Source organism: Myxine glutinosa, chromosome 11 (assembly GCF_964187855.1).
Source record: "Myxine glutinosa chromosome 11, kmMyxGlut1.1, whole genome shotgun sequence".
Lineage (NCBI taxonomy): Eukaryota > Metazoa > Chordata > Myxini > Myxiniformes > Myxinidae > Myxine > Myxine glutinosa.
Window position 1 is genome coordinate 106,131,264 of NC_136271.1, and position 22,233 is coordinate 106,153,496.

General features: G+C 46.7%; 2 protein-coding genes across 3 annotated transcripts in view; one reads left to right on the forward strand and one right to left on the reverse strand.

The window, feature by feature from the left end:
* Window positions 1-22,233, forward strand: part of MNAT1 (MNAT1 component of CDK activating kinase) — a 74,730-nt gene that overhangs the window by 22,427 nt on the left and 30,070 nt on the right. Inside the window, 1 exon segment of the mRNA XM_068105073.2 lies at window positions 497-663. Coding sequence (XP_067961174.2) covers window positions 497-663 — 167 coding nt within the window.
* Window positions 11,171-22,233, reverse strand: part of LOC137437031 (cGMP-dependent protein kinase 1) — a 128,376-nt gene continuing 117,313 nt past the window's right edge. For both annotated transcript variants that reach the window (XM_068131345.2, XM_068131343.2), the window contains 2 exons: window positions 12,844-12,910; window positions 11,171-11,498 (listed from right to left, as the gene is read on the reverse strand). In XM_068131345.2, coding sequence (XP_067987446.1) covers window positions 11,400-11,498; window positions 12,844-12,910 — 166 coding nt within the window. In that variant the 3' untranslated portion in view covers window positions 11,171-11,399. The remainder of the gene's footprint in view (window positions 11,499-12,843; window positions 12,911-22,233) is intronic.

Below are 22,233 nucleotides of genomic sequence, written 5' to 3' on the forward strand. Positions count from 1 at the left end.
CAGCATTTTGAGATATCGTGCTATATATAGTTTTTGCCCCCATCTCTCAATGGTGAAAAATCGCTTAAAAGATAAAAAAATTGTTGTATCTGAATCTGGGCCTTCACCAAAATCTAATCGATTTGTCCTTATTATACACCCAACCTGTCCACCAAGTTTCATCCGAACCCGTTTTGAACTTTGAGATACCGTGCTATGTATGTATTGTTTTTGGCTGTATCTCTTGAGAGTGAAAAATCATTTAAATATATATAGTTTCCGGATCTTCACCAAAATCGAATCAGTTCGTCCTTGTCACACACCCAAACTGTCCACCAGGTTTCATCTGAATCAATCCATAACGTTTTGAAATATCTGCTCACGGACAAACAGGGGTGAAAACCCGGTGGCGGAGGTAGAAGTAACTTGTCTATCTCACTCTTCACTTGAACCTGCCTTCAGTTTATCCATTTGTTTATTTCCTTTGCTGTACACCTCCCACACTCTTTGTTGACAGATTTCTAAAGCAAGTGCGGGTAGCTAGCGCTCAAGAGGTTGGCGGAGGCTACTCCTCAAGTCTAGCCTGCCATCGTGCCCTTCAAGACGCATTCAGTGGCTTATTCTGGTTCTCTCTGCCTCAAAGCAATACCGACATGACAAAAACCGAGTCAAATTCTGGAACAGGTATGAAGTGCAAACCATGATGGTTTTACCTGAAATGGAGGTTTGTCAGCAGAAGTCTTCTGCTGAACTCGATTTGCAATAATCACAACAAAAACAAATTGCATGGTATAAACTTTTTATTTTTTCACTCTTTTGACATCAAACATTGTCGCCGACTTGTGTGCTGAGGAACATGTGTGCTTGTGTGCATTTGATTTCCTGTGCTGAGGTGGATTGGAAAGTTGTCTTTCTGTTTGTAGTGTTCCCTGGCTGTTTCTTCATTCATTATAACGTTTGCTTATCCACTATTAATTTTACCTGATTATTGTTCGTCCGACATCACAATTTAGGGTATTCGATGTTGGCCAGAAATAATGGATTGCCCTTGTAATTAATTGGCAAAGACCATGTATAGGGTTGCTTTTGCCGTAGCTTGAGAAATCATCAGAGGTGCAGTCGATGCATTTACAAAAGAAAAAGAAAAAAAATATTTTGAATGTGGGGGGATGGGGCAAGAAAATTTTAACAGGTGTTCTTGATAAAATATTTGTCACTGGAGTAAGTTTACTTGTGAAATGCACATTTGAGCCAAAGTCGTGGCTAAAACTACCTGACAGGTTCAGGCATTTAAAGGTAGTTCCATGTTTCAAAAGTTTACTGTATTTTGTTTGCAAATTAAATTATTCTTCAACAAGACACACAGACTGTCACGGTGCTCATTACTGGGACATGGACCTGCAGAGATGTGTTGAAACATGCAGATATTTATTTTGCGTATGCATATTGAACCAGGATTTCATTACAAACTATGCCCACTGTTTGCATTATTCGTGAGGCTGGCCGCCTACATACCCGCTCTGCTCATTGATGTAATGTCGTGAATGTCAAACCCCAGAGTAACAGTTTATCAAATTTAATCCAAATTGTTAGCTAATGGTATCCAGTGTTCCCTCCAAGACCGGCTATGAGGTTTCCAGTGTGCTTGCAAGCATCGGGTTTTGAGTACCAGTTCACTGGTAATTCCCTGCTTGTCGTTAAAGGCGGCAAAAAGGGTTGGCGTCAGGAAGGGCATCCGGCCATAAAACATTGCTTCAAAAAGGGGACCGAAAAACAACAACAACCACGGTTCCCGAAAAAGGCCAACCCCCGCTTGCGGGGAATAATGGCCTCTAAAGGTGGTTTTTTTTTTTTTTTTTTTTTTTTTTTTTTTGCAAGCATCGGGTTGCTTTGGTGGAATTCGATACCATGCTGTACTCCAGAGGCTGGTGTCCTTTAAGGTGACATTCTGGGACTATCATCCCTCTCCACTGATATGCAGAAAATAATCACATAATCAAATAGTCAATAACCAAATGACGGCACCTCCCTCATGCACGTCTTTTAGTCCACAAAAGCCTCGTATTCTCAATTTCTCCCTCCATAAGGATCAGTTTGCAAATGCTCCAATTTATTTCAATGCTTGAGCCACTGTGAGAGGTATAGTGTCTGGAATTCCTGTGTTTCACTATAAGTTGTGATTTATTGGGCAAATCGTACTCTAAGCTGGCCTCCAAAGCTGATTCTCACTTTGGGACTCTTCACAGGGCACAGGGCTAAGTCCTTACTCTGCTGCTGTCCTCTGCTTATTTATTATTTACTTATTACACAAAGCGGAGGTGCTAGAACATAGAGCGGATCAGGATGTACCAGAAAAAAGGAAGTGCAGAAAGAAGGGAGGGACAAAATAAAGGGAGACTTTAAAAAATAATGGAATGAGGGATAAGGAACGATGCATGTCAAGATGAATATAGAAGAAAATTCGGGAAGGAAAGACTGGGAATTTGAAATTGGGAGGGATTTGGGAGTAGAAGTGATTATGGTTTTGGCTGGAGGATGATCTGATATGGTGGTGAACAGATGCCTTGAATAACTGGAGGGTTGGATGAGATTGAAGAGAATGTGGAAGTTGGTTCCACAGATGGGGGGGGGGGGGGGGGGGGGCCGAGTATCGGCTCGGCCGTGGCCGAAGCCGTTGATTCCGCCGTAGCACGCTAACGCGTAGGCTCGCGCGTCCCTGGTCCGCCGGGGCTCCACGGGTGTCCTACCGTGCCCACGTCGCCATGCTCCCTGAATAAGAGAGTCAGACGTGGTGCCCGGGGACGGAGTTCGCTGTCTAAACATGGTAGCGCTAGGCCAGTGGGACCGCCGGGACCCACGTGCACTCACAAGTTGTTCTGCGCGTGGGCGGCAGTATCAGACCGGGGCGCCCAAACGCTCCCCGGCTAAAGTTCATCCTGAAAGCGCCCATATTGTGCGGACAAACCAAGTCAAGGGCCACGTGGTCAGGAGAACCTCGTCCCTTCCGGTCACACTTTGCCTATCGGCCGGCCTCGAAGACCGAAATTGTGACGGTGTCACCCGAAGTCACCCGAAAGAGGAGGTATCGTTGGAGGTATTGACTTATATAGGGTTGGTTTTCTAAGGCTTATATCAGAATATTAACTTATATCAAATGGGTCTTTTGAGGTGAAAGTGTGATGACGTCACCATGTCACGCGGCACGAATGCGCGCCTGTGTCGTTGGAGGTACTGACTTCTATAGGGAGGCCCCATCACCCTCCCCCATCACCCTGCCATCACCCTCCCATCACCCTGCCATCACCCTCCCATCACCCTCCCATCACCCTCCCATCACCCTTTATTGGACCATTTGACTTCTATAGGGTTGGTTTTCTAAGGCTTATATCAAGATATTAACTTATATCAAATAAGTCTTTTAAGGTGAAAGCGCGATGACGTCACCACGTCACGCGGCACGAATGCGCGCCTGTGTCGTTGGAGGTATTGACTTATATAGGGTTGGTTTTCTAAGGCTGTAGGCCGCACCTCATTTTGTCGAATAAAGTGGTATTCGGGTGGTTCCGGTATTTGGGACCGCAGGGACGGAAAGTGCAGGTACGGGGTGCTTGGCACTCCCCAGCCGGCCCGCTCTGAAGGTTCGGATCGGGACACCGGGATTCATTCCGGTCGCCCGGTCGGCCCGGAGGTGGGGGTGCGGGGCCTGTCACGGAACGTCAAAACAAACGGCCTGCCGGGGCCGCCCAAAAGTCGGGCGTGAGGGGCGCGTCCACTAATGGAACGCCTCTCGCTTCCCAGATCGAGGGCCACGTGGTCAGGAGAACCTCGTCCCTTCTGGTTGCCCTGCCGTCCCACCGGGAGCGCTGGCAGGGTGTACTTCAAACTAAGCTTAAGTGTCAAGTGTTAAGTTCCTCCTTGCCCTCGCAAGGGAAAGGCTAGGGTCAAGCTCTTCCAAATTTCCAAACACTAGAACCTTCAGACCTTCGGGTGACACCGTCACAATTTCGGTCTTCGAGGCCGGCCGATAGGCACAGTGTGACCGGAAGGGACGAGGTTCTCCTGACCACGTGGCCCTTGACTTGGTTTGTCCGCACAATGTGGGCGCTTTCAGGATGAACTTTAGCCGGGGAGCGTTTGGGCGCTCCAGTCTGATACTGCCGCCCACGCGCAGAACAACTTGTGAGTGCACGTGGGTCCCGGCGGTCCCACTGGCCTAGCGCTACCATGTTTAGACAGCGAACTCCGTCCCCGGGCACCGGCACCTACTCCCGGAAATTTGAGAGATCAGCAGTGCCGGGCACGGTAGGACACCCGCGGAGCCCCGGCGGACCGGGGACGCGCGAGCCTACGCGTTAGCGTGCTACGGCGGAATCAACGGCTTCGGCCACGGCCGAGCCGATACTCGGCCCGGTCGCCCGGAAATGAACTGGTTCGACGCCCGCGCTAGAGAGGTCGCGGGCGACTGAGATGTATTAACAAATGATTACTTAATTTGAGACGTCCGATTTCTAGTGTTTGGAAATTTGGAAGAGCTTGACCCTAGCCTTTCCCTTGCGAGGGCAAGGAGGAACTTAACACTTGACACTTAAGCTTAGTTTGAAGTACACCCTGCCAGCGCCCACGGCGGGACGGCAGGGCAACCAGAAGGGACGAGGTTCTCCTGACCACGTGGCCCTCGATCTGGGAAGCGAGAGGCGTTCCATTAGTGGACGCGCCCCTCACGCCCGACTTTTGGTGGCCCCGGCAGGCCGTTTGTTTTGACGTTCCGTGACAGGCCCCGCACCCCCACCTCCGGGCCGACCGGGCGACCGGAATGAATCCCGGTGTCCCGATCCGAACCTTCAGAGCGGGCCGGCTGGGGAGTGCCAAGCACCCCGTACCTGCACTTTCCGTCCCTGCGGTCCCAAATACCGGAACCACCCGAATACCACTTTATTTTGACAAAATGAGGTGCGGCCTACAGCCTTAGAAAACCAGCCCTATATAAGTCAATACCTCCAACGATACAGGCGCGCATTCGTGCCGCGTGATGTGGTGACGTCATCGCGCTTTCACCTTAAAAGACTTATTTGATATAAGTTAATATCTTGATATAAGCCTTAGAAAACCAACCCTATAGAAGTCAAATGGTCCAATAAAGGGTGATGGGAGGGTGATGGCAGGGTGATGGGGGAGGGTGATGGGGCCTCCCTATAGAAGTCAGTACCTCCAACGACACAGGCGCGCATTCGTGCCGCGTGACGTGGTGACGTCATCACACTTTCACCTCAAAAGACCCATTTGATATAAGTTAATATTCTGATATAAGCCTTAGAAAACCAACCCTATATAAGTCAATACCTCCAACGATACCTCTGAAGGTCTGAAGGACCTCTGAAGGACGAACAAATGAGCGGCGGTGAATACAGTGATCCTGGAATTTGGGAGTTTCAGCAGAAGAGTTTTTTTTTTTTTTGTATACAAGATCGAGGCTCGTGAAAGAGCAAACATTAATCACACAAAAAGTCAAGCCGACACATAAAACACAAAATAAGGGGAGCGGTACACAAGATGGGGAGAGAGGGGGAGGAACAAACACAACATTTGAGAGCAGGGACATCGAGAGATCTGTGGGAGGGAGAGGGCTTGGGGGGAGGTGGGAGAGGTATAAAACATATGGACGCTGCAAGGACTTCCAGGAAAGACGTTGGAATTTCAAAAAAGTGTATCTGGGGTGAATTAGTGGGGTAGAAAATATCAAGGTTTTGGATGGGGGAAGATAAGAGATGGTGGTGAACAGCTGTTTTAAAGACCTGGAGGGAGGGGTGGGATTGAAGGGAGTGGGGAGTTTGTTCCAGAGGTGGAGAAAAGGGGAATGAAAGAGTGAAGGTGAGCAGAGAGCCTAGATTTTGGTAGTTTAACCATAAGAGGGTTGCTAGCAGATCTTGTGCGACTAGGAATATTTGGGGGACAGACCACAGAGAGAGCTGTGGGAGCAAGGCCGGAGAGGAGCCGGTAGAAGACAGAAAGACCATCAACCTGCCTGCGGTGAGTGAGTGAAAGGCCCTTGGAGTTAGCTTCATCGCAGGAGATTCCAATGATTCTGAAAGCTTTGGTTTCAACAGCGTGAAGCCGAGCTAGGTGTGAGGCAGGAGCACCAGCCTAGAGGGGGGGGGGGGGGGGGGGACAGCATTCATTGAGCTGCGGATGAAAGCCTTGTATGTGTTGAGGAGCTCAGGTGTGCCAAGGAAGGACTTCGCACGACGGAGGATGCCCAGTCGGCGACTGGCTTTGGAGGCCTGCTTGGAAATGTAGTTTTCCCAGGAAAGATCATGGCAGATAGTGAGACCCAAAAGCTTGAGTGACAGAACTTCTTGGAGAGGATTATTCAGAAAGTAGATGGGAGGGTTGTCCAGTCGGTCTTTTCAGAGAGACATAGTAAGAGTGTGAGATTTGTCAGGATTGAAAAACATGTTCCACTTGTTTGCCCAGTCTGTGATTTTGTCCAGTCTGCAGAGAGTGAGGAGGCTGCAGACTGCCGATCTGAGGGATGAGGAATGGAGCGGCAGAGAGTGGAGTCATCAGCAAAGAGATAGAGACGATTTTCCAGAGAGTCGGAGAGATCATTGATGAAGACCAGAAAAAGCATAGGGCCCAGAACACTGCCTTGGGGAACTCCAGCCTGAACAGAAAGGGGAGATGAGAGATATCCATTTAGGGCCACACGTTGACTACGACCAGAGAGGAAGTCTGCAAGCCATGCGTGGAGATTTCCATGGATACCATAGGATGAGAGTTTGGTGAGCAGAGCAGGGTGCCAGACCGTATCAAAGGCACGCGATTTGTCAATGGAGACAGCTCTGATTTCCTGTTTGGCATTGAGGACCTCCATCCATTGTTGAGATGTGCCCCTGTTGATGGTAGACAATGTGCCACTGTAGAAACCTGGGGGGGTGAGGGGGACAAACAATGGAAGGAGCAGAGGGTACAAGACCAGAGAGGCAGCGGTAGAAGACAGGGAGGCCACCAACTTATCTGCAATGTGAAAGAGACAGGCCCATGGACTCAGCTTAATTTTGGGAGGTTCTAATGATATTGAAAGCCTTGGTTTCCACAGTGTCAAGCTTAGCAAGGTGTGAGGCAGGGGCGAGAGCAGTACTCCACCAAGCTGCAGATGAAGGCCTCGAAGATGGATAGGAGTTCAAGTGTGTGGATGCCCAGTCGGCAACTGATTTTGGTGGCCAACTTAGAAATGTGGTTCGTCCAAGAAAGATTTTGGCTGATAGTGAGACCCATAAGTTTGAGTGAGTCGGAATTTATTTAAGAGGATTGTTCAGAAAGTATATGGGGTTGGGGGTGTTCCAGACGAATCTTTCATAGAGAGAGTGAGAGCGTGACATTTGTCTGGAACGAAAGATATTCCTAGTGTTTGACCATCTTGTGATTATATCAAGGTCTGGAGAGAGGGAATGGGCTACTGCCTGCCTATCTGAAGGATGAAGAATGTCACGGCAGAGGGTGGCGCCATCAGCAAAGAGATAGATGTTTTTTCAGAGAGTCAGAGATAGTTCTTAAAGATTAGGACTGGGCCCAGAACACTGCCTTGGGACGCTCAAGCCTTAACAGGGAGAGATGAAAGGATTCTGTTGACTTGTAGAGAGTCACATGTTGGCTACAAGAGTAGAAGAAGTCGGTAATCCAAGAGTGGAGTTTACCTTGGATTCCTTAGGCAGAGAGTTTGTGGAGTAAGAGCAGATGCCAGACTGTATCGAAAGCTCGAGATATGTCTAGAGAGACAGCCCTGATGTTATGTCTGACATTCATCCTTAGGAATTGCCCCGCTGAGTGCAGTGAGAAAGGCAGTGTCATTGTCGCTGGTACCATACCCAGCGTGTCCCGCGAAGTGCCGGCACTTTCCCCAAGCTCAGTCAGTGTGTGTGTGTGTGTGTGTGTGTGTGTGTGTGTGTGTCGAGATAGGATGGATCTATTCATAAGAGAGAGTAGGTTTCTGTGGAAGAATTCCCAAGCTGAATTAACATCAGTGACAGTAGATATAAGGAGAGCAGTCCTGAAGAGAGATGGCTGCTTGCAATCCCTCTCAGTCTGCCTGTGTGAACTGCCGACTCATTGGCGCTAAGGCAGCTCTCTAAGAATAGCCAGAGAGATGTTGACTCTCGAAAGCACGTAATCAGATGAATCAACTGAAGCAGAGGAGCAAGAGACATTTGTGCGGAAGTTTGTCATCACCAAGTCCAGAAGGGAGGATTTGCCATTGGGAGAAATCTGGGTTGGAAAGTTCACAGATTGAGTCAGTCCCTGGAGTCACAGAAGTCCTTGCTGAAGTGTCATAGCTGGTGAGAGAGGTGTCATAGCCAGCCAATTGGCATGGTGACAATGGAAATCACCACATATGAGGAAGAGAGAGAGTTGGACTGAGCTGTTAATACTTGGTCCATGTTGTCAGGTTTGGGTTCAGGCCTATCAAATCGGAGGAGAAAATAGTCAGGGAGAGACACTAATGAGTCATGGATGTCCTGTGGGAGGAAATATTTTGTTAAACAGATAATATCCAGTTTATCAGCAGCAGCCTGGATTGAGATGTCTGTCAGGTTGGAGCGAAGGCCTCAGATGTTTGAGGTTCACACAGTTGGGGACAGCGGAGAAGACGTTGTTGGCAGAATGCAGGTATGTGGAAAGGACCTAGGAGAATGGGTGGGGCTGAGAAGGTTGTGGTGTGGCCGGAGGAGGAGGAGGAGGAGGAGGAGGGGGGGGGGGAAGGGGGAAGGGTTGGGGGGGAGATGGGAGCTGAGAGAGGAGATACAGGAAGAGGGGAGCACACGGGAGGGATTGGGTTTGAAGGACACAGGCATGTAGGAGATATGGGGGACTTCAGACTGACATGGAAGGGACTTGAGACCGTGAAAGGACGTGAAGGGGAATTTATAGTCGTGAGCAGACAACCTCTGTAAAGTGGACTTCGTAAGATTCCCAATCTGGATATATAGAGACAGACGTCATGATGGGATGGGGGAGGGTTGGAAATAGTTTTTTGGTGAAAGTATGGTGGAAAGTGGTGCTGTTGGTATGGGACGAGGGTTGGTCCTTCAAGTATTTGAGTGAACAACTGAACATTGTATTAGATCATGATGAAGAAGAACACTTCAAGTGCATCTCATAGAGAAATAAGGAAGGTGAAGCATTTTAAAATGTATTTAAAAGCTTTTAAGAAACGAGTGTTTCATTCAATGAAGATTCATTTTGGAGATATTGAGAAAAGGAAAGGATAAATTAAAGAATGAAGTACTGGAAATACAGGCAGATTGAGTACATGTTTTCGAGTGAAGAGAATTAAAAGAAAAAATTGAAAGGAGAAGGGGAAATTGGATGAGGTGGAGAGGGGGCACGGAAGTTGAGGAGGCGAAAAGGACAATACTTGGGAGAAAAGAAGCGAAACGAGGCACACGGCATCAGAGCAGAGACAGAATTTGTACGCTGGTTATCAGAGGACTAGGCCTGAGCCATGCTAACACGGATTCGACAATACAACACAACAAGGTACGACTTAACACGGAAAATTGTGTGAAAATACAAACAGCAACACGGACATAACTAAAATGGCACTCGGTAGAGAGCGTACCTCCTCTCGGCTGAACAGTTTACGTTTAGTATCCCACTGATATGCTAGATCTCGATCCGGACCTGAACCAAAATCGAATTGGCTTGCTCTCGTCACCTTCCAACTCATCCACCTCGTTGTGTCATAGGTTGTCCGCAACTTTTTGAAGTATCATGCTATATATCGTTTTTGGCCCCATCTCTCAATGGTGAAGAATCACTTAGAAAAATAAAAAAATTGTCGGATCCGGATCATCACCAAAACCAAATGAATTCGTCCTTGTCACACATCCAACCTGTCCACCACGTTTCGTCTGAATCCGTCCATAACCTTTTGAGATATCCTGCTCACAAACAGACAGAGGTGTAAATATAACCTCCGTCCAGTTACGTTTGGCAGAGGTAAATATAACAGAAAGACACGCGGATCTGGTCCAGAATACTTAGCTTTGAACTTGAAGGAGGAACTGCTGATCTGAAGTCTACGTGCAGCAAACCTCGAACCAGAGGTGGAAGGCAACAAGGAAAGGATATCTGGTGTACAAAGCCTTCATCCAGATTGTCATTATGTCTCCTCTCTGGATTGGTGTTTCTGCTTCTCATCTTACCCTCCCCATCCTGGAATCTCAGATCCTCGTTATCATTGGAATCTCACTTCAGGAAGGGTCTGCTTTTTGCTCACGATGCCCAGATTGATAGCCTTGCAGTTTCATTACTATCTTATCTTCTGGTTTAATTCTCCTGCCTTCCCACCCCCAAAGCCTCTGCCCCTCCAGCACACTGCCAGAAATCCTTTCCTGGTTACCTTCCGCATGTCTGAACTCGACACTCACCGTGGAAGTTTCTTGAATCTGTTGCCTGGGGTTCTTCCCTGCAGGATTTCGCGTCTTCTGCCCACCCAAACTTCATGGTCTGTCTCTCCCGTCTCTGCCACAGAGCTTTCCTACAAACACTGAGACCCAGTTCTCACCCTTCACCTCCTCTTCTTGTGTTTGGATGCATCCATTTGCTTGATAGCGATCCAGGCTCCAGTTCTGATAGCCAACAGTTTGCTTCATTACAACCGTCAAGGAAGCAATATGAAGGACCACCTACAGAATCTATATTCAATTTTATTTCTTTGGCAGACTCCTCAATCTTCATGCACCTCAAGAGAGCAGCCTGGTATTGGAGGCACTAATCCAGGAGCAGGTTTATGACTATGCTTTGTTCATACATACAGAGTAGGATTTCCAGGTGTGTGATCAATTCTCCATGGCTGAAGCAGTTTAGCCAATCACTCGACCCCAAAAACACAAATGTCGTGCATCAAATACCACTCTCTCTGTGACCTCCACTGCAAATATCAGCATCACAATCGGTGGTATCAAGCTGAGTACCACCAAGTACCACCTTGGAAGCACTATATCCGATGACGCACTCCTCCGCTTCAGACATGTATGTAAAGCAGCAGTGGCTTTGGCCTTCCGTACCAGAGTCTGGAACTAATATGGTCTCGAATGAAAGCATTAAACTAAAGGTGGAAATCACCTGAGCGAACATCAAATTTATTTCCAGACTCATTTATCAGACACAACATACAAGCACAAGGTAAACAGAAGTGTTTTTATTGAACAGAAACCTGGAATGGCATTGAAAGTAGAAAGAAAAGTCACATTTTGTTTTGAAATAAGCAAATGGCATTATTTGACCTCATTGAATATTACTGAAACATGAGGCATGATTTAATACAATACTGTATTATATCGAATTTGGTAATCTCCTGAATTTTAGCACAGAGGTCATCACTGAGAACATGCCAGATAATCAGGTGTATGTGACGACGGTCAGAAGTCTTGCTCCCACCCCGAGTCATCATCAGGAGGGGGAGGTGTTGTATCTTCCGGGAAGGAATCAAAGTTTGATGTGTCAGTTGGACTAAGAATCTACACAAAAAGGGAACAAAGACACGATTCAACTTATCTATCTACCTCGACAGGAACTTTGCATATATTGTTGCATAACTTTATGCAAATGCTTATCAGCATCATTGTAAGTAAAATACAGTACGAGTATTGTACCTTCTGTGGTTTCCTTATTTTTTTCTTGTGGAGCATTATAAACGAAATTGTGTATTACATACAAGGAGGCTCTCTCCACCACCGCCTCTCGCTCTCCCCCGCCTCACCACCATCTCTCGCCCACACCACCTCACTCTCTCGCTCTACCCCCATCTCAATTGTCGATTTATGTGATCAATGATGGCTGTCTGGTTCCACAAACCCCTGGGAGTGGATGCATGTCTTTGTACAAACCGACCGACTCCTCTCTGGCCTTGCTCCCCCAGCTCTGTCTGTACTCTGTCCCCCAAATATTCCAACAGGTTGCACAAGATCTGCCAGCAACCCTCTTATGGTTAAACTGCCAAAATCAAGACTCTCTATTCACCTTCACTCTTTCATTCCTCTTTTTTCCCGCCTCTGGAACAAACTACTCACTCTATTCAATCCCACTCCTCCCTCCAGGTCTTTAAAACAGCTGTTCACCACCATCTCTCGTCTTCCCGATCCAAAACCTTGATCTTTTCTACCCCCGCTAATTCACCCCAGATCCACATTTTTTTGAAATACCACCTTCTTTCCTAGAAGTCCTTGCAGTGTCCATGTGTTTTATACCTCTCCCACCACCCCCCTCTTTCCCATGCCTCCTCCCCCCCAAGCCCTCTCCCCCCCTCAAGCCCTCTCCCTCCCCCAGATCTCCCGATGTCCCTGCTCTCAAATGTTGCACTTGTGTGCTTCCCTCTCTCTCCCCATCTTGTCTCCCGCTCCCTTTATTATATGTTTTTTATGTGTCCGTTTGTTTTTTTGTGTTTAATGTTTATTAAATGTATTATTATTATTATTATAATGTTAGCTCTTACACGAGCCTTGATCTTTTATGCAAAAAAAAGAAAAAGAAAAACTACTGGATGAAGCTACAGGAGAATGAGGGTCTGTGTGTCCATTATGTACAGTTGTGGCCAAAAATATTGGCACCCTTGAACTTTTTTCAAATAACTCACAATTTTCTCTAAAAATAAGTTGAAATTGACAAAAGTGTTTGGTGTCCACAATTCTTTCTTTGACTTTTAATCTTGCTGAACCTTTGTTTTTGATTCAGAACTTAATATATCCTTTTAAATCAGAAAATAAGATAAATGGTATTGACAAAATTATTGACATCGTTCTAGTTCAGCCTTCAGGTCTTTCATGTGCAAATTAAAATTTGTACAGACATGAAACTATTCATTACCGTGGGAATAATTGGAGCAGGTAAAGTGAGTGCACGAAGGCCTGTCCAGTTGAATCCTTCAAACCACCTGCAATAAGCACGTTGCATTACAATTTAAAAATGCGGTGAAAGAAAGAATTAGAATATACATTTAAATAATTATTTGACAATACTTTGGTGTACTTTATAAGGGGTGTCTCGATAAAATTAAAGTGAGGATACAAGTGGCATTCTTTTAACCTGAGGGGCAATGGTTTGGTAAAGCTACCAACATAAAATGTATTACCTCCGCCACTGAAAGTGGATGGAGGTTAGTTTTCACTTTTCACTAATTTCACCCCAAATCCACTTTTTTGAAATACCAACTTCTGTCCTGGAAGTCCTTGTGTTTTATACTTCTCCCATCCTCCCCCCCCCCCCCCCTTCCCACGCCGCCTCCCCACAAGCCCTCTCCCTCCCACACATCTCCCTGCTTTCAAATGTTGTGTTTGTGTGCTTCCCCTTCTCTCCCCATCTTGTCTTCCGCTCCCTCTTTTTATATATTTTGTTTGTTTGTTTGATTTGTTTGTGAAATAAATGTTAGCTCTTTCACGAGCCTCGATTCTGTATACAAAAAAACCCAAAAACTCCTGTCTGTCTGTTTTTTGTTTGTCTGCCGGATCCGGCTACTATAATTTTTAAAGTGATTCTTCAGCATTGGGAGATAGGGCCACAAACGACAAATAGCACGATATCTCAAAAGGTTGTGGACGGATTTGAACTAAACTTGGTGGACAGGTTGGGTTTGTGACAAGGACGAATCGATTCGATTTTGGTGAAGATCCGGATCAGGATCCGGCAAGTAGAATTTGTGAAGTGATTCTTCACCATTGAGTGATGGGGCGAAAACCGATACATAGCAGGATATCTCAAAACGTTATGGATTGATTTGGACGAAACTTGGTGGAGATGTTGTGTGGGTGACGAGGACAAATCGATTCGATTTTGGTTAAGATCTGAATATGGCCTGGTTTTAAACCTGGTGTTGGCTTAGCGGTTAGGGTGCTGGCTTGAGATCCTAGGATCCTGGGTTCGAATCCCGGTCGATCGCTGAATTAACGCCAGGGGGGTTGACTCAGCCTGTCATCCTTCTGAGGTTGGCAAATTGAGTACCAGTTCACTGGTAATTCCCGGTGTGTCGCAAGAGGCGACTAACAGGGTTATAATAATAATAATTCATTTATTTTGTATAGCGCTTTTCATGAAGCCCAAAGGCGCTTTGACAGAGTGCAAAACATAATGCATAACAAAACATGGAAACAACAATTGCAAAAAGACAAGAATCAATAGGGAAATATTTAAAGCACAAGGAGGGAGAAGGAGGAGTGATAGTCAGGGGTTAAATGCTGGGGGTTGCATGTTGAATGCAGTGCTGAACAGGTGGGTCTTGAGTGATGTTTTGAATGTGGTGAGTGAGGAGGAGTCTCTGATGGTGTGAGGTAGTGAGTTCCAGAGGGTGGGAGCAGCGATGGAGAAGGCCCTGTCCCCCCAGGATCTGAATTTGGTCCGGATGGGGGGGGGGGGGGGGGGGGGGTCAGGAGGTTGGTACCAGCAGAGCAGAGGTTGCGGGTGGGAGTGTGTCTGGAGAGGAGGTCAGCCAGGTAGGATGGGGCCAGGTTATGGAGGGCTTTGTAGGTCAAGAGGAGGATTTTGTACTGGATTCTCTGGGAGATGGGGAGCCAGTGAAGCTTGTGAAGGACGGGGGTGATGTGGTCACGGGTCCGGGAATGGGTGAGTAGACGGGCAGCGGAGTTCTGAATGTATTGCAGTTTATTGATGTTTGTTGAGGGTGAACCATAGGGGAGGCTCTTGCAGTAGTCCAGACGGGAGGTGATGAAGGCGTGGATGAGGGTTTCTGCAGCCGTGGAGGAGAGGGATGAGCGGAGACGGGCGATGTTTTTCAGGTGAAAGAAGGCTGTCTTTGTGATCTGTTTAGTGTATTTGTCGAAGGAGAGGGTTTGGTCAAAGATGACGCCAAGATTCCGGATGAGAGGGGAGGTGGATACTGGGATACCGTCGATGTTGAGGGAAAAGTTATGGGTGGATTTTGTGAGCGTTTTTGGGCCAATGATGATTATTTCAGATTTATCACAGTTAAGTTTGAGGAAGTTGATTTGAAGCCAGGATTTTATTTCAGAGATGCAGTTTGTCAGGATAGAGTGGGTGTCGGTGGAGACGGACTTGGTGGAGATGAAAAGCTGGATGTCATCGGCGAAGCAGTGGAATTGGAGACCATGACGGCGGATTAAGTGACCGAGGGGGGACAGGTAAAGGATGAAGAGGAGGGGGCCAAGAACTGAACCTTGGGGGACACCTTGGGGGAGGGGAGCAGTGGGGGATTTGCAGTTATTGATGGAGATGAACTGGCGTCTGTCAGAGAGGTATGATTTAATCCAAGAGAGGGCAGTGCCGGTAACGTTAAAGGTGGATTCAAGTCGGGTGAGGAGGATGGTGTGATCGATGGTGTCAAAGGCAGCGCTGAGGTCGAGGAGGACGAGAATGTTGAGGTTGCCAGCGTCAGAGGAGAGGTCGTTGGTGATTTTGAGGAGAGCAGTTTCAGTACTGTGGTTGTTGGAGCGGAATCCGGATTGGAATGTTTCATACATATTATTGGCAGAGAGATGATGTTTGAGTTGAGTGGCTACAGCGCGTTCCAAAACTTTCGACAGAAAGTTGGCGGCAGGAAGAGCATCCGGCCATAAAACATCGTTTCAAAAAGGGGACCAAGGTGCCCGAAAAAGGCCAACCCCCGCTCTGCGGGGAAAATGGCCTCTAAAGGTGGTTCATTCTTTACCATTGAGTGATGGGGCTAAAACCGATACATAGCAGGATATCTCAAAACGTTATGGATGGATTTGGACGAAACTTGGTGGAGATGTTGTGTGGGTGACAAGGACAAATCGATTCGATTTTGGTTAAGATCTGAATATGGATTCGGATACGAGAATTATTTAATTTTAAGTGACTTCACCATTGAGAGATCGGGCGAAAAGCGATATATAACAACAACAACAACAACAACAACAGGCATTTTAAGGCCATTTTCCCTGCAAGAGCGGGGGTTAGCCTTGCGGTCCCCATGACAATGTTCTCCATTTTGCCCTATTTTCTGCATCTCCCCTTGTTAACCCCCTTGCCCGCATTTCTTCTTCGACCATCTTTAGCCAAGTCTTTCTCGGTCTTCCCCATCCTCTACTTCCTTCTACATTCATTTCCATCACTCTTTTCAACCAGTCACTTTCATCCTTCCTCAACACATGACCAAACCATCTCAACCTGTTTCTCTTCACAGCATCAATCGCAGGCTCTATTCCCATCATCTTTCGCAATTCATCATTTGTCTTCCTCTCTCTCAACGATACTCCACACATCCACCGAACCATTCGCATTTCCACCCTTTGCAGCCTTCGTTGCTGCTCTACGTTCATTACCCATGTCTCACTCCCATAAATCATAACACTTCTCACACATGCAGCATACACCTTTCCCTTCAGCTTCAATGACACTCCCCTCCTCGTCAGCACGCCACTCAGTTCCCGAAACTTCTTCCATGCACATCTTACTCGAGCAACCGTTGCCGAGTCTGATCCACCTTCTCCATTCAGCATGTCTCCAAGGTAACAAAATGTTTTCACACCTTCCAGCTTCACGCCATCTCCAAGATCCAACTCAACATTTCCTCCATCTGCAGCTCCCTCTGTGCACACCTTACACTTGAATGTAGCTGCCACACTGGTTAATGACCCTCTCAAACCACTACATTTTTGATGAACCCACTCAGCGCACATTGTACATTGAATGGAATTCACTCCGACACCCTTCCTGCACACAGCACACGGCCACTTCCCAGTTCTTTCCACCTCACCACATGCTTTACCACTTGCCATCACCTTCGTTTTTCCGATATTCACCTTCAGACCTTTTGTCTCCATACATTCCTTCCACTTGTTCATCTTCTCCTTCAGTCCATCTATACTTTCTGCAATCAACACCAGATCATCTGCATACAACAACTCGCACGGTAAACCCTCCTTTACGTTCTGAGCCAGCACCTCCATCACAGCTACAAATAGTAGTGAACTTAGTACCGACCCCTGATGCACTCCCACCTTCACCTCAAACTCACCACTGTTCCCGTCCTTCGTCCTTACAGCTGTGCGCGCTCTTTTGTACATTGCCATCACTACTCTGATCAACCATTCCTCCACTCCTAACTTCCTCAATGCCCATGTCAATACTTTGCGTGGAACCCTATCGAATGCTTTCTCCAGATCAACAAACCCAAGAAACAACTTCTTCCTCTTCTCCATGTACTTCTGCAACTGCCTCACAATGAAAAGCGCGTCTGTCGTTCCTCTTCCTGGCATAAATCCAAACTGCATTTCGTCGATCTTCACTTTGTTCCTTATCCTCCTCTCCATCACCCTTTCCAATACCTTCATTCCATGCTCCAATAACTTTATGGCTCGATACGAGCCACAGTCCAGAGGGTCACCTTTCCCCTTGTATAGAGGGACGAGGGTACTCAGTTCCCAATCCACTGGAATGCGGCCTTCTTTCACGACCAGATTACAGATCTCTGTCATTCTCTTCACACCCCAATTTCCCACTGCCTTCAACATATCTCCCACAACTCCCGTCGGCCCTCCCGCTTTTCTACTCTTCATTGCTTTTATCACTTCCTCAACTTCCTTCTCGGTTATCTTCTCTGCCGGTCCTAAAACTGGGTTACTCTCTATGTTGCCATCCCATTCATTCTCTGCATTCAACAATATTTCCATATATCTCTTCCATCTTCCTTTAATTCCATCTGGGTCCACAACGATTTATCCCACTTCATCCTTCAAGCAACTCACCCCCATCACATCACACCTCTCTTTCGCTATCTGCTTTGCAATCCCGAATACCGCTCTCTGACCCTCTTCCGAATCCAAGCGTTCTCCGAACATTTTCCTACACGCCTCCTGTGCCTTTGCTACCTCTTTCTTTGCAGCCTTCTTGACTGCCTTATAACTTTGATGCTCTGCCTTTTCTGCCCCCGTACCCTTCGCCTTCTGCCACTCCTTAACTTCTTCCTCTTCTCGTCAATCTTCTTTCCAACTTCATCATCCCACCACCATGTTTCCGCGTGCCTCGGTGGTCCTTTTGTCCATCCACATACCTGACCAACGGCTCCCAACAGACTATCTTTCATATCCATCCATCCATTTCATTTCATCATTGACATTGAAAAGCGATATATAACATGATATTTAAAAAAGTTATGGACGAGTTGTGGCTAAACTTGGTGGAAGAGTTGGTTAGGTGACAAGATCAAGCCGATTAGATTTTGGTTCAGGTCCGAATCCAGATCAGGCCTAGCACTGGGATACAAAACTTAAACTGTTCAGCCTCGCGGAGGTATGCGCTCCACCGAGTGCCGTTCTAGTTTACGCTGTAATTGTTTTGAAAAAAGGATGCCATTTTGTGGAAGCCATGACAATGAATAAGCTGACAAAGGGGAAAAATCTAAGCAAAATAATGTTGGAAGCAAGTCTTGAGAATGAAACAAATCGGAAAACAATATGGGATGCAATGAGATTTAGTAACATTGGATACACAAGGGATGGAAGCCTATATTCCAAGGAAGGAAGAACATAGTGGACAAAAGAATGAGTTTAATGCTTTCGACATCGTTTTCAGATGAGTAGCATACCTGCAATGGAAGTTTGCGCAATTAAACACTGGACCCTCAGATCACATTGATATTGATTTACATATTAGCGACTTGTGACTTGTAACTCATTTCGGCATGTAGCTCATGGTTCTAGAACCCAAGGTATCAATTCCCATGTGCTGTGTTGATTTGTTTGTGTACGAACATTCTTCTGCAATCTTCTATCCTACTACAGTATACAAAATAAGGCAATTTCTGTACATCTGATCATTATAGTAATAAAAACCGGATGGGCCAAACTCCATCAAATTTTTCGTACATGCTTGGGTCAGGCCTTGGGCGCAAAATAATCCCACTCCCATTCCAGCGAGAATGGGGAGACGACTTGCAATTTTCACCTGTACATGGAGAATAGTGCAAGTGGTTTAATTGTAACTGAATTGGGTGATTTTGAGCTTTCCCCTGACTTGATCTTGTCTGTGTGATGGGCCGATGAACTTGAACATTTGCGCACACACAGATCATCATGTAATAAACACGATGATGATTTTTTTTTTTTTCAAAATATGTTAATTTGTCTAATTATTGCCTAATTATATCCTATAATTAATCAGTATGTCCTCGACAACATGCTAAAACACGAATAAATTACAGGCCTATTAATTTATGCCATCAGTGTCCTAATCCATGTAACCCTAATTTCCATGTGTTTGTCGTACATCAACATTAGGACATGTGACTACTAATTGTCATGTGACAACTGAATGATAAGTCTGATTTGGACGTATGTCGTATCAAAATGTGTGCAAGACCCTAGAGAAAAAGGTCATGAGAGGATTCGAAATAATTGCAAAAAATGTCGAGGGATGGCCTCCCAGCCCCCCATTGCAGTTAGGGTTAAACACTGACACCTGCCGAGGGAGTGGGTAATGGGTATTGACACCATATTTCACTCCCAGAAGGAAGAGTTATTACTCGTTATCCTCGCCCAGAAGGGGGATGCAAGACCATTGCTGTGTGTGTGTGTGTGTGTGTGTGTGTGTGTGTGTGTGTGTGTGTGTGTGTGTGTGTGTGTGTGTGTGTGTGTGTATAAAATATACTACTGTACAATGTACAACATGTCATGCATAATATGTGTGTATAATAATATGTGTGCATATAACACAATGCACAGAAAATTATGTCGTGCAAATCATGTGTATAAACCATAGTCGTGCATGTGTACATGCAAGTCACAACCCATGTACGTGTGGATATATATATATATATATATATTGTTGTGGATATGAGAATGTTTTTTTTTTATTGTTGTGGTAAAATGTTGTTGTAAAAGGTTGTGGTAAAATGTCACCCTCCTTCCTGCAATTGTTGTTGTATAAAGATCAAAGGGCGTTCCCGTAGTTAATTCCATAAAGCGTACACGAAGGACACCATATATCTTTGTTGACAGTTATTTCCTTATTATGTGTATTAGGGTAAGGCCTTGTCTTCCATTAACTTAATACTCCATTGCACTGAATTACATAAGATAGATCCCCTTTCAATTCCCTCAAAGCCTCCATTACCAACTGCATTCCCCTTTTTGCATCCTTTGCCGACTGAATTGGGCGGTTTGCTGCAATTGCCGCCATTGAACATGTGCTCGGGTCGGGGAAGAAAGGCGTGTCCCCACCTCGTCATGGAGGGGAGGAGTGAGTCAACCCCACTCAACCAACCAAGAACAAGGGGTTGGACTTGGAGAGGGTGTGGAGAGAAACATCGAGGAGGTTCGCGAAGGTTCAGGGGCGTGGCATATATAACCCGCAGAAGACGCCCCCACCTCAGACGAGTCCTGAAAAAAGCACGCGACGTCCACACAGCGGCACGAGCAGACGATTGAGGCAGCAGATGAGTTCGGAGAAGTGCGAGAGAAGCGCGGGGAAGCCTTGACAGAAGTGCGAAACAAGAAGCGCGGGGAAGCCTTTGACAGAAGTGCGAAGTAAGAAGTGCAACGAAAGAGTTGCGCCCCACCAGTAGTTTTGGCTCCACCAGCAGTTGACTCCACCAGGCCGCTTCGACCCGTTACCCCGCGGGAACCAGATTGCAGTGGCATCGGTGGCCGTCGAGGTCCAGCCCGACGTCCCGTGCGGGATCAAGCCCGAACCATCTGCCCCAGCTGAACCTTCCCATTCCTCCTTCCAGCATTCATTCCTGCCATTCCATCCTTCTTGTGTACGTGAGTTTGTTTTGTTTGTCTTGTCCCAGGGAATAAGTTAAGCTCGTATAGTTAAGCGAGTATTTTCACTGTGTCACCTGCTTTTTCCATTTTCCCTGTATATAACCTTGACTGCTCCTTTTGCTTTAGTGTGTGTAAATAATAAATCCTGTTATTCTTCTGTACGTCTTCTTCTTCTTTACATTCGGTCGCTTTAAAGGTTTCCATATTGAATATCTGTGGCGCGATTTTGGCCAACGTCCAGGAATCGGGTTAGTCGGGGTAACTGTTAGGGCCGCGGCGCCATCCGCTCGGCAAAGCAACATCCTATCCGCGGTCCGTAACAATATATATATATATATATATATATATATATATATATATATATATATATATATATATATATATTGTTGCGGTTCTGAGAAAGTGTACATATTTGATTAATAAAGGTTAAAGGTTTTGCCCCCATAGTTAGTCCACATGCAACACGTAGGTCACCTTAGAACGTTAGTTATTTCATAGTATATGTGAGATAAGGCCATTTCCAATAGTGATACCTGTGTTGTGTAAAGGAAGAAATAAGAGTAGGCCCCGTTCATTTTGCGGCCCACCCTCCAAATCGACCTCATTGCGCACCATCCAGTCTGCGCCCCATTGCCCCTCGCATTAGGATGCTGGAACCAGCCAAATGCCACGAGGTAAGGCCTGGAAAAGGGGCGGAGCGTGAGGTCGGGGGTGTGGCCACGTCAAGCAGACATCAAGGGCGGAGCCGGTAAGACCCCAACAACCAACCAGGGCTCAGTGGGCATGGCTGAAGGGGCGTGGTGAGAACGTGGCTGGCACATTCGAGAGGGTTCGCTGGGCAACGCTATATAAGCGCGAGGATAAAGCCCTTCAGGAGGACTGAGCGAGCTTGCATTGCATAGGACTTATGCGCATTACGAAGGACTGTCACGTTTGGCATTGGTGAAAGGACTGACACAGCGGCACTCATTGTAAGAGATTTTATGCGCATTACGGAGGACTGATGCGCTTGATCGAGAGGTCTGATGCGTTTGATCGAGAGGTCTGATGCGCTTGATCGAGAGGACTGATGAGCGAGGGGCTTTGCAACAGGACTTATGCGGTTTATCAGGATTGGCAAAGGACTCGCGTGATAAGGACTGTGAAGGACTATTGGGAGAGGTGCTTTTGCTGAAAAGGACTGGCTGGCGTTACGAATTGTACAAGGACTTGTTGGGAGCGCATTGCATTCCGAGGAGGACTTGCACGATTGGCGCATGAAAGAGGCCTGATTGGAGATCGCCCTGTTTGAGGACTGGTTGGGAGAGGCGCTGTTATCCTGAGTGATTGCAAGGACTCGTTGAGGATTTGGCTTTGGGCTTGCGGGGAGCGCATATAACGCGCCGGTATTTCTATTACGTACGTGGCCGTGAGCCGCACAGTCACCGCCAGCCCAGCTTACCCATCCCCCCATATAATTGTCCGATCCGTGCCAACGACACGCGGAGAGCTTGCTTGC